General features: G+C 38.2%; 1 protein-coding gene across 8 annotated transcripts in view; it reads right to left on the bottom strand.

Annotated features, from left to right (window-relative positions):
* Nucleotides 1–12,615, bottom strand: part of DHX57 (DExH-box helicase 57) — a 98,329-nt gene that overhangs the window by 55,826 nt on the left and 29,888 nt on the right. For all 8 annotated transcript variants that reach the window (XM_010595883.3, XM_003416089.4, XM_010595879.3 and 5 more), the window contains 2 exons: nt 12,118–12,242; nt 267–400 (listed from right to left, as the gene is read on the bottom strand). In XM_010595883.3, the coding sequence (XP_010594185.1) occupies nt 267–400; nt 12,118–12,242 (259 nt within the window). The remainder of the gene's footprint in view (nt 1–266; nt 401–12,117; nt 12,243–12,615) is intronic.

Raw genomic sequence — 12,615 nt, 5'->3', positions numbered from 1 at the left:
TCTAGAAAGAGATAAAAATACCTATTAATTTGTGTCACAAATAAACTTTAAGATAATTACATTTGCTTATGGGGCATGGTGGCACAGTGGTTAAGAGTTCAGCTGCTAACCAAAACATCAGCAGTTCAAATCCACCAGCTGCTCCTTGGAAACCCTATGGGGACAGTTCTACTCTGTCCTATAGGGTCACTATGAATCGGAATCAACTCGGCAGTAAATGTTTTTTTTATTCGAACAATAAATTTTTAACGGTGCATTTTAATTACCTGGTATGGTAATAACTGGGCAGAAATTGAAATATTCTGAAAACAGCTCAGCATTTAAGGTTGCACTCATTAGAATAACTTGAAGACTTGGCCTCTGCAATATCATGTCCTTCAAAACTAACAGCAAGAAGTCACTAAAAGAAATAAAAAACACATGTGAGGGTCAAACAAATTTATCACATGAAAATTATTAACTTTAAATATATTTTGAGCAAGGAATGGAAAGATGAATTATATTCCTGGATGTGAAGACTGAATATTACAAAGACACCAATTCTTCCCCAAATAAATTCTAAATTCAGTGTAATACAAACAGGATTGATCATTGAATCTGATAATTCTACTTCTTGGTATCTACAAAAGAGGCATATGGAAAGATTTTTCACTACAGCATTGCTTTTAATAGTAAAACAACAGAAACTACCTAAATACCATCAACAGACAACTGGTTAAATATAACAATATCCATTTTGTGGAATAACATGAGGCAGATAAAAGGAATAAGGCAGAATTATAGATACTGATATGAAGGATCTCAAGACATATTGTTAGTGAAGAAAAAAAAAAGAAAAAAACAAGTTGTATAAGTTCTGTAATACATAGTGTTACAGAATAGCAATACCCTAACTGGTCTCTCTGCTTCAGCCCTGCCTGCCTGCAGTCTGTTCTCAATATACCTGACCAATAATTCTCTTTAAACATAAATCTGATTGTGTTGCTCTTCTGCTTAAAATCCTCCAAGGACTTCTCAATAAAATCCTTATTAACCAGGCCCTACATGACATGAAAGGAGCCTGGTAGCGCAGTGGCTAAACACTTGGCAGCTAATCAAAAGGTTGGCAGTTCAAACCTAACAGCCCCTCTGCAGGAGAAAGATGTGGCAGTCTGTTTCCATAAAGATCACAGCCTTGGAAATCCTACGGGGCAGCTCTACTCTGTCCTATAAGGTCACTATGAGTCAGAATCGACTCAACAGCTGGGTTTTTGGCTATTTTTGTTTGCTTTTTACATGACATGATCTGCACTCCCACCACTACTCATTTCCTACTGTTCTCCCGCTTATTCACTGGGCTCCAACCACACTGTCCGGCTTGCTGTCCTTGGGTCATGAGTGTCAGGTCCTTGCACCTGTTCTTCCCTCTGCCTGGAATGGCCTCCTCCCGGGTACTCACACAGGTAGCTCCTTCACTTCCTTTAGGTCTTTACTCAACAGGTATCATCTCAGCAAGGCTTTCCCTGGCCATTCTATCTAAAATACCCCCCTTCCTGGCATTTCATAGTCCCCTTTTCTGATTCATCTTTTCTTCTAGCACTTAACATGCTCCATATTTATCTTGCTTATTGTTGGGCTTCTTCTCTAGAATTTAAGCACTATGTGAACAGGGATTTTGGTCTATTTTCTTACAATTATAATATCATATACTACTCCAGTATCCAGAACAATGCCTGGCACACAGCAGGTGCTCAAAAAGTATTCATCAACTTACTATTATTTGTACAAGAAATAAAAGATCAGAAAGCAAAAGTACCTATTTCTACAAAGTATAGGACATTATCGCCAATCTGATCTCTACCTCTGGGAAAGAGACTGGGAATGCTTTGGGAGTCTTAAGGGGAATTTTCACTTCATCTGTATTGTTTGAATGTTTAATAAAAACATATTCTTGTAGTATATAATTTTTGAGAAAGTGAAAAATGCTTTATTGTTGTCAGTTGCTGTCGACTTATGGTGACTCTGTGTGCAGAGTACAACTTCTCCACAGTGTTTTCAAGGCTGTGGCCTTTCAGAAGCAGATCACCAGGCTTGTCTGCCACAGCATCTCTGGGTGAGTTCAAACCACCAACCTTTCAGCTAGAAAGGTATTTTTCGGGGAGAAAAATACTTAGAGCAACAAATAAAATAAAGGCAACTGACACGTCTGTATACAAATCCTTGTTCATATTGCTAATTATTTCCATAGAATAATTTACCAAAAATTGAATTACTCAGGACTTTATTTCAACGTTATTTTTACCTGCAGTATTTTCTCCTACTTTTTTCTTTGTTGGGCATCAGAAACATATATTTTCCACTTTAAATTTGTACTTTATGTATATGACTTTCTTGCAATCTTAAATGTAAAATCAAGTCCTCTTTAATTTAATGAACTCACTTTGCTAGTGTCCCCTTCTGTTACAGCAAGTTTTTTCTTGTAGTTATTTCTATGTTTAGAATATTTTAATCTGTAATCTACTGTACATCTTGCACACTGTGGGCAAAGAATAAATATTTGTTGAAATAACTTTTACTATACCAAATGTTGAGTACAGGTAGTCCCCAACTTACGACGGGGTTCTGTTCTGACGAGTACATCATAAGTTGGTTCTGATGTTAAGTCCAATACCTTTTTTTTTTTTTTTCAGTTTTCATAGCCTGCTATATGGCAGTGTTTTGAACAGTAAATCATAACACTGAACACCTGTGAGTGAAAACCTGAGAATGATAACATCAGCGAATTACACTCTGTAACACTGTATATGCAGTACATATTACTAACAATAAGATGTGCAAAAAAAAAATAGACAGTTCTAAGCGCAGTTCCTTGTAACTCAAATACGTTGTAAGCTGGGGACTACCTGTACTTAGCTAATGTTATCCTTTAGTTTCTCTATTTGATATTTACTTATATGATCTAGTATTTGGTTATTATTCTATTTATTATCAGAGACCTCTTTTCATTATCAGTATAAACTTTATTCTTGGTATTTTTATCCTTTGAATATCTTACTTCCTATTGTAAGAACATCAATTCTTCTAAAGATATTTTTAATTTAAAAAGAAACACACATGCTTATTGTAAAAAACATTCAAATAGCACACAAGTGTATAAGGTGGTATATATGTCTATACATATACCTTTTTAACGTACCTACATAAAATGGATGTTATACTGTTCCATGACTTTTTTTTTTAATTAACAATACCCATAGACATTTTTTGTTTGAGATCTATATACACATACACACACACATACTTGATTCCTTTTTCAGGTTTTAAAACTATTTATTTGCATATTTTACAATGTGTGCATTCTAGTAATTAAAATCATTTGAACACCAGCAAAAACAGCACTCTGAATAAACTGCCTTTTACAGCCTACAGGCCACACACTGGACTAACTCTGCTTTTACTCTAAATTCACCATCATCTCATCCAGATTCTTCTTTCTTCAGCTGCAAGTTCTTTTTCTTTCCTGCCAGTCAGGCAGGCAGATGAGAAAGCCAAGCACAGCCTTTGTTGTCAGTAGTTCTTGGTGCTTTTGATGTGAAAAGGGGCTGCACAGTCATTGAAACTTGATCCAATCTCTTTGCATTTACAAAGTTAAACCGCTGAATGAAGTAAAATAAGGAGGCAATACCCTGGGGATGTACAGTGCACTTGGTGGCACGCATTCATTATGACCCACCTACTCGCTTCTCGAAGTCTAATGGTTTCTTTTGAAGACAGTGGATTTTATGTCTTCTTCAACTGTTTCTGTCTTCTTCAATTCTGACTTACCAAATTTCTCAGTCTCAGCCATATCAGATTTGTCAGATGTGACTGCAGAGGAAGCCAGGAATGAGGCACGAAAGGGAGAGTCTGCTTTGCACAGTGGTTACTGCCAAGTGTCTACCTTATTCTTTTTAATGACCGTGTAGTATGACTCTATTGTAAAAATTAGCTGCTGTTGAGCAGATTTCAACTCTCAGTGACCCAGGTGTTTCAGAAGAGGAGAACCGCATTTCACAGGGTTTTCAATGGCTGGTTTTTTGGAAGTAAATCTCCAGGTCTTTCTTCCATGGTGCCTCTGGGTGGATTCGAACCTCCAACCTTTCAGTTAGCAGCCAAGTGCATTAACCATTTGCGCCACCCAGGGACTCCATTCCACTATATAAATATATTATAATTTATTTATCCATTAAAAGTACAACTTACTAAGCACACGTCAGGGATAAATTCTTTGATATGAAATCACTGAGTACATGTATGCACATTTTCAGTTTTAGAAATACTAAAAAACATCCTCCAAGAACATGAAACTAACACGTCTATTTCCATTGGTCCAGTATGACAGGCCTGAAGAGCATATACCCCTTTAATTACAACGTATAAAGTTCAACCTCACTAGCTATCAAATAAATGCACAATAAAAATAAGATAAAATATTCCCTCTATCAAATTGGCAATTATGGAAAAAAGCAGGTACTGAATGCAGGTTAGGGTATGCTATTTGCAGTCATTGATAGTGAGAATATGAACTGGTTCAACGTTTTTGGAATATTATTTGGCAAAATGTAGGGAGAACTTTTAAAATTTTCAGATCTTTTGACGTGATAATTTCACTCTTCATAATTTCTCCTAAGGAAATAAAGATACACACAAAGATTGGTTACAAGGATATGTATTGCAGTCTTATTTGACAGTGCCAAAACAACTTCAACAACAAAAGGAGCCCTAAAAAAGGAAAAAAATCTAACAATAGGCAAATGGTTAAGTAATTTATGGTATATCCATAGCTTAAGAGTTTCCTTATGCAATTAATAACAGCAATCGTGAAGACAGCTTCCTACCACATCCCTCCTCCAACTCCCAATACAGAAGAAAACAGACAAAACAGGAAACAAAAACAGGCAAAAAAAAAGATAGCGTGTAATTGGCAGATTTACAGGGGGCAGAAATTCTTCTAGAAATTTTCTGGTATTTTCTAAATGTTTCAGAATAATCATGTTGTCCTCTCTATGATCAGAAAATTATTATTTTAAACCAACACAACTGTAACTGTATATTCAACTTTTAATCCTGTCTATATATGCACTGATTTTGGTTCCTAGATTTTGCTCTGCCTGTCTGCCTTTTTTAATCAGAGCTAGCAAATATCCCCCCACTTCCTGTGATCTCCCCTACTTCTTTGTACACTACTCCCTTCTCAGAAGCCTGGTAATTGCGGTTGCCTGAACCTCCCTTCTCCGGCGTGTCATTTATCATCAGTCAGACATGAAAATCTTTTTAACTGATGAAATTTTATATGTGCATAGGTTTTATAACAATCTTTTTGAGAACACTAATACAGCCAGCAACCAGGGCCAGTGCTGTTTTGGTTTCTCTGAGCTTGTGCAAGTATACATGTTATGAGAAATCCCACATCATTCTGTATATTCAAGATTACACTGGATATAATTTTCCCTAATTTTTTTCACTTTTATAATTCAATCATTTAAATCTATTAGTCTGGTAAAGCAAAGCAAACCAAACCAAACCCATTGCTCTTGAGTCAATTCTGACTCATAGCAACAACCCTACAGACAGAGTAGAACTGCCCCATAGAGTTTCCAAGGAGCGCCTGGTGGATTCCAACTTTCGACCTTTTGGTTAGCAGTTGTAGCTCTTAATCACTACGCCACCAGGGTTTCCATTAGTCTCGTAGAATTTTCTATTTGGTTTCTGCTTCCAAATTGTTCAGTGATTCTGCTAAAAAATGTTCATTTCTAACAGCTGCAAAATGCCATTATTTATCATTTTTTTTCTTCCTCTTTGTTATCTGCAACCCTAAAAAGGATTATTTGTCCTTGAAAGATTTCCAGTGTTTTCTATATAATTATTTAAGATTTATTGTATGGTTCTAGGAATTATTATTATTTTTTTATTCTTTTCAATTTATTTATTGATTGTGCTTTAAGTGAAAGTTTACAAATCGTCAGTCTCTCATACAAAAAGTTATACATACCTTGCTATGCACTCCTAGCAGCTCTCCCCCTAATGAAATAGAACATTCCTCCTCTCTTCCCTGTATTCCCCGTGTCTGTTCAACCAGCTCCCATCCCCATCTTCCTTCTCATCTTGCCTCCAGACAGGAGTTGCCCACATAGTCTCATAAGTCTATCTGAGCCAAGATCACTCCTCGCCAGTATCATTAACTATCTTATAGTCTAGTCCAATCCCTGTCTGAAGAGCTGGCTTTGGGAATGGTTTCTGTCTTGGACTAACAAAGAGTTCAGGGACCTCCAGGATCCCTCTAGTCTCAGTCAGACCACTAAGCCTGGTCTTTTTATGAGAATTTGAGATCTGCATCCCACTGTTCTCCTGCTCCATGAAGGATTCTCTGTTGTGTTCCCTGTCAGGGCAGTGATCAGTGGTAGCCAGGCACCATCTAGTTCTTCCGATCTCAGGCTGATGTAGTCTCTGGTTTATGTGGCCCTTTCTGTCTGTTGGGCTCATCTTTACCATATGTCTTCGGTGTTCTTCATTCTCCTTTGCTCCAGGTGGGTTGAGACCAATTGATGTATCTTAGATGGCTGCCTGCTAGAGTTTAAGACACCAGATGCCTCTCACCAAGGTGGGATACAGAACATTTTAACATATTTTGTTATGCCAATTGGCCTAGATGTCCCCTGAAACCATGGTCCCCAAACACCTATCCCTGCTACTTTGGCCTTTGAAGCATTTGGTTGTATCAGGAAACTTCTTTGCTTTTGGTTTAGTCCAGTTATGCTGACCTCTCCTGTATTGTGTGTTGTCTTTCCCTTCACCTAAAGTAGTTCTAGTGTACTATCTAATTGGTGAATACCCCTCTCCCTCCTTGCCCACTCTCATAACTATCAAAGAATATTATCTTCTGTGTTTAAACTTTTTCTAGAGTGCTTATAATAGTGGTCTCATATAATATCTGTTCTTTTGCAACTAATTTCACTCAGCATAATGCCTTCCAGATTCCTCCACGTTATGAGATGTTTCACAAATTCATCATTGTTCTTAATCACTGTGTAATATTCCGTTATGTGAATATACCATAATTTATCCATTCATCCATTGATGGGCACTTCGGTTGCTTCCATCTTTGAGCTATTGTAAACACAGTGTTGCAATGAACATGGGTGTGCATGTATCTGTTGGTGTGAAGGCTCTTATTTAGCTAGGATATATTCCAAGGAATGGGATTGCTGGGTTGTATGGGAGTTCTATTTCTAGCTTTTTAAGGAAGCACCAAATTGATTTCCAAAATGGTTGCAGCATTTTACAACCCCACCAGCAGTGTATCAGTGTTCCAGTCTCTCCACAACCTCTCCAGCATTTATTATTTTGTATTTTTTGGATTAATGCCAGCCTTGTTGGGGTGGGATGGTACCTCACTGTAGTTTTGAATGCCTATTCCCAAGAAAGGTGATCCAACTGAATGTGGAAGTGATTGAGCAATATCATTATTATCATATGCATGCAAGATTTTGCTGAAGATCATTCAAAAGTGGCTGCAGCAGTATATCAACAAGCAACTGCCAGAAATTCAGGCCAGATTCAGATGAGGATGTGGAACCAGGGATATCATAGCTGATGCCAGATGGATCCTGACTGAAAGCAGAGAATACCAGAAGGATGTTTACCTGTGTTTTATTGACTATGCAAAGGCATTCGACTGTGTGGATCATAACAAACTATGGATAACATTGCGAAGAATGGGAATTCCAGAACACTTAATTGTGCTCATGAGGAACCTTTACAGAGATCAAGAGGCAGTTGCTCGGACAGAACAAGGGGATACGGCATGGTTTAAAGTCAGGAAAGTTGTGTGTCAGGGCTGTATCCTCTCACCATACCTATTCAATCTGTACGCTGAGCAAATAATCTGAGAAGCTGGACTATATGAAGAAGAACGGGGCATCAGGATTGGAGGAAGACTCATCAACAACCTGTGTTATGCAGATGGCACACCCTTGCTTGCTGAAAGTGAAGAGGACTTGAAGCACTTACTAATGAAGATCAAAGACCACAGCCTTCAGTATGGATTACACCTCAACATAAAGAAAACAAAAATCCTCACAACTGGACCAAAAAGCAACACCATGATAAACAGAGAAAAGGTTGAAGCTGTCATGGATTTCATTTTACTTGGATCCACAATCAACAGCCATGGAAGCAGCAGTCAAGAAATCAAAAGACACACTGCGTCAGGCAAATCTGCTGCAAAGGACCTCTGTGAAGTGCTGAAAAGCAAAGATGTCACCCTGAAGACTAAGGTGCGCCTGACCCAAGCCGTGGTATTTTCAGTTGCATCATATGCATGTGAAAGCTGGACAATGAATAAGGAAGACTGAAGAAGAACACCCCTTTGAACTGGGGTACTGGCAAAGAATGGTGAATATACCCTGGACTGCCAGAAAAACAAACAAATCTGTCTTGGAAGAGGTACAACCAGTATGCTTCTTAGAGGCAAAGATGGCGAAACTGCATCTTACATACTCTGGACATGTCAGGAAGGATCAGACCCTGGAGAAGGACATCATCCTTGGCAGAGTACAGGGTCAGCAGAAAAGAGGAAGACCCTCAACGAGACGGATTGATACTGTGGCTGCAACAATGGGTTCAAGCATAACAATGATTGCAAGGATGGCACAGGACTGGGCAATATTTCACTCTGTTGTACAAAGGGTCTTTATGAGTCAGAGCCGACTCAACGGCACCTAGCAACAACAACAATGGCTAATGATTGTGAGCATTTCTTCATATATGTGTTAGCCACCTGAATGTCTTCTTTGGTGAAGTGTCTGTTCATATCCTTTGCCCATTTTTTAATTGGGTTATTTGTCTTTTTGTTGTTGAATTTTTGCAGTATCATGTAGATTTTAGGAGATGAGACGCTGAGCGGAATTGTCATAGCTAAAAACTTTTTCCCAGTCTGTAGGTAATCTTTTACTCTTTTGGTGAAGTCTTTGGAGGAGAATAGGTGATTGATTTTTAGGAGCTCCAGTTTCTCTTCTGGTGTTTGTGCATGGTTAGTAGTGTTCTGTATACTGTTTATGCCATGTATTAGGGCTCCTAGCATTGTCTCTGTTTTTCCTTCCGTGATCTTTATTGTTTCAGATTTTATACTTAGGTCTTTGATCCATTTTGAGTTAGTTTTTGTGCATAGTGTGAGGTATGGGTCTTGTTTCATGTTTTTACAGATGGATATCCAGTTATGCCAGCACCATTTGTTACAAAGACTTTCTTTTCACCATTTAGCTGACTTTGGGCCTTTGTCAAATATCAGCTGCTCATACATGGATGGATTTATGTCTGGATTCTCAATTCTGTTCCACTGGTCTATGTATCTGTTGTTGTACCAGTACCAGGTTGTTTTGACTACCGTATAATAGGTAGTGGCGGTATAATAGGTTCTAAAATCAGATAGTGTGAGGCCTCCAACTTTGTTCTTCTTTTTCATTAATGCTTTACTTCTCCGGGGCCTCTTTCTCTTCTATATGAAGTTGGTGATTTGTTTCTTCCTCTCATTAAGAAAAGTCACTGGTATTTGGATCAGGATTGCATTGTATCTATAGATCGCTTTGGGTAGAGTAGACATTTTTACAATGTTGAGTCTTCCTACCCATGAGCAAGGTATGTTTTCCCACTTATGTAGGTTTCTTCTGGTTTCTTCGATCTATTATTTTTTATCTAAAAGTCTGTTTTTTTTTTTAGTTTCTAACTATTGCATACAATTTCATGTTTACCGGTATATTAGTATATTTATTTCTTCTAATAGTTTTCTGGTCACATGGTGTTATGGATTGAATTGTGTTCCCCAAAAATGTGTGTCAACTTGGCTAGGCCATGATTCCCAGTATTGGGTGGTTATCCACCATTCTGTGATCCGATGTGATTATTCTATGTGTTGTAAATCCTAACTCCTATGATGTTAGTGAGGCAGGATTTGAGGCAGTTACATTAATGATGCAGTATTCAATCTACAGGATTAGGCTGTATCTTGAGCCAATCTTTTGGAGATAAAAAAGAGAAAAGGAGCAGAGAGGAGAGGGACCTCATGCAACCAAGAAAGAACTGCAGGGAGCAGAGTACATCCTTTGAACCCGAGGTCCCTGTTGAGAAACTCCTAGACCAGGGGAATATTGATGATGAAGACATTTCTCCTGATCTGACAGAGAGAGAAAGCCTTCCCCTGGAGCTGGTGCCCTCAATTCAGACTTCTAGACAAACTGTGAGAGAATGAACTGTTTGTTAAAGCCATGCACCTGAAGTATAACTGTTATAATAGCACTAGATAACTAAGACACATAGCTTCCCTGTTCAGTTCTTGAAAACAATTTTATCAGCAGTAGCTAGGCCCTCTCTTCTTTTTTTTTTTGAGCATTTTATTGTTTATATAGTAACATTTAGTTTCCTATTCAATAACTCATATATAAATTGTTCTGTGACATTGGTTGCAATCCATGCAATATGTAAGCACTCTCCTCATTTCCACACTGGGTTCCCTGTTTCGATTTATCCAGTTTCCCTGCCCCTGCCTGCTTTCTCATCTTTGCTTTTGGGCAAATGTTGTCCTTTTAAGTCTCGTTTAGTTAATTGTTCTAAGTAACACAGTCCTCATGGGTGTTACTGTTTATTTTATAGCCTATTATTTGGATGAAATGTGATCTCTGGGAGTGGCTTCAGTTCCATTTTAGAAGGGTGTCTTAGAGTGAGAGTCTTGGTGGTTCCTCCAGTCTCTATCAGAAAAGTAAGTCGGGTCTTTTTTATGAATTTAAATTTCGTTCTACACTTTTCTCCTACTCTAACCAGGACATTCTACTGTGTTCCTGGTCAGAGCAGTAGGTAGTAGTAGCCGGGCACCATCTAGTTCTTGTGGTCTCAGTCTAGTGCAGGGTGTGGTTCATGTGGGCCATTAGTCCTCTGGACTAATTGCTTCCTTGAGTCTTTGGTTTTCTTTATTCTCCTTTGCTCCAGATGGGAAGAGACCAATAGTTGTATCTTAGATGGCTGTCTTCAAATTTTTTGTTTGTTTTAGCTTTGCTATTAGCTATTTTTTGCTTCTTTGTCAATCCACCAAGTTTAATTAGACTTTATTTCTCCTTCTCGCGATATTATAATAGTATAGTACTTTTGGGGGAAACATAATTTTCATTAGACCATCTCTTTTTCCCACTAGTTTTTTTTTTTTAACTGCTCTAGGACATGATCCACATGACAAACTAGGATTAATTCCTTTAAAATACTGAGACTTTTGATTCTATGCTTCAACCCTTTAACAACTTCTCATTGCCTTAAAACAAAAGTCCAAATGCTTTATCATCCGTGGTGTATGAGGCCCTTGAAGATCTGGCTCTCGCTTAATCCTCTGCCTGCCACTTTTCCCCCTCATTTCCTGTGGACCAGCTTTATCGGCCTTCCCTCAGTTTCTGAGCTCATGCTGCCCTTTCCTACCGCAGAGTCTTTGTGCAAGCTGCCCTTGCCATTGATCACACAGGATTCCTTCTCATATTTTGGTTCTCAATTTAAATGTCACCTCTTCAGAGATATGATCTCTGAACATCTTAAACTTATTTTTTTATGTTTCCATATTTATGCTTATTCCTTCATAGTACTTTTTCCAGTTTATAATTACTTGTTTGTTTTTTTTGTTCATTATCTGTTTTTCCCACCAGACTATAAGCGATAAAGAGGACCATATATGCTTATTCACCATTGTATTCCCACAACTCATACAGCATTTGGCACTTAGTACAGGCTCAATAAATACACGAATGAATGTCAGGACTGAATGACTGATGAAATGAACAAAGAAGCAAGTACCACATTGACCAATCCATCAGCTACACCACCTGTTATTCCTTCAACTAAGTGCCCAGCTCAGCACAATGCCCTGGAGGGTGCTAAATACCACCTATTAGATGATGTCCATTCTTCCCGTGGTGAACATGTGGTCTCCCTGGACTTGTAATGTCACAGACCCTGGAGGCTAGGAAAATAGTTTCTCTTCCCTACCTGACCATATAGCAAATCACCAATACCAGCTCTGCGAAGCTGAATTGGAAGCCATGTCCTCATTTGAGGTGTGCATTTTACCTTTCTTCTGTCCTCTCGTGGACCTCATCCACAATGATATGAGTAATCCCTTGTAAAGCTGTGTCTCCTTCTAGCCTTCTCAGCAGGACTCCTGTGGTGCAGTATAACAGTCTGGTGGCTGAGGACTTACATGAAAAGGTAAAACAAAGTGTTCGTGAAATTTTTGAAAAAAGGAAACACAATACTCGCAAGCTATTTTGAACGGATACAACGAAAGAATACTGAAAACACCAGCTGTTACATTTAATATGAAATCATACTACATGCATAGGTTCTTGCTGACTATAACAATGAAAGCTTTTCTATTCCATACCACAATTTTAAGTTTCAGATTCTCATAAAACACATTAAAAATTACTATAAAACATATAAATGATACTAAGCGATGAGAGCAATTCTGAATTTGTTTTTCCCTTATCTAGTTAAATGGATTAAGTCCCATGTTCCAAGAAGAGCAAGACAGCATCTACTAGACCACTCTGCCAATAAAAAATAAAA

This window comes from Loxodonta africana, chromosome 26 (genome assembly GCF_030014295.1).
Source record: "Loxodonta africana isolate mLoxAfr1 chromosome 26, mLoxAfr1.hap2, whole genome shotgun sequence".
NCBI classification, from domain to species: Eukaryota; Metazoa; Chordata; class Mammalia; order Proboscidea; family Elephantidae; genus Loxodonta; species Loxodonta africana.
Note: the sequence above shows the minus strand (reverse complement) of the source record. Positions and strands in the feature narration are given on the sequence as shown.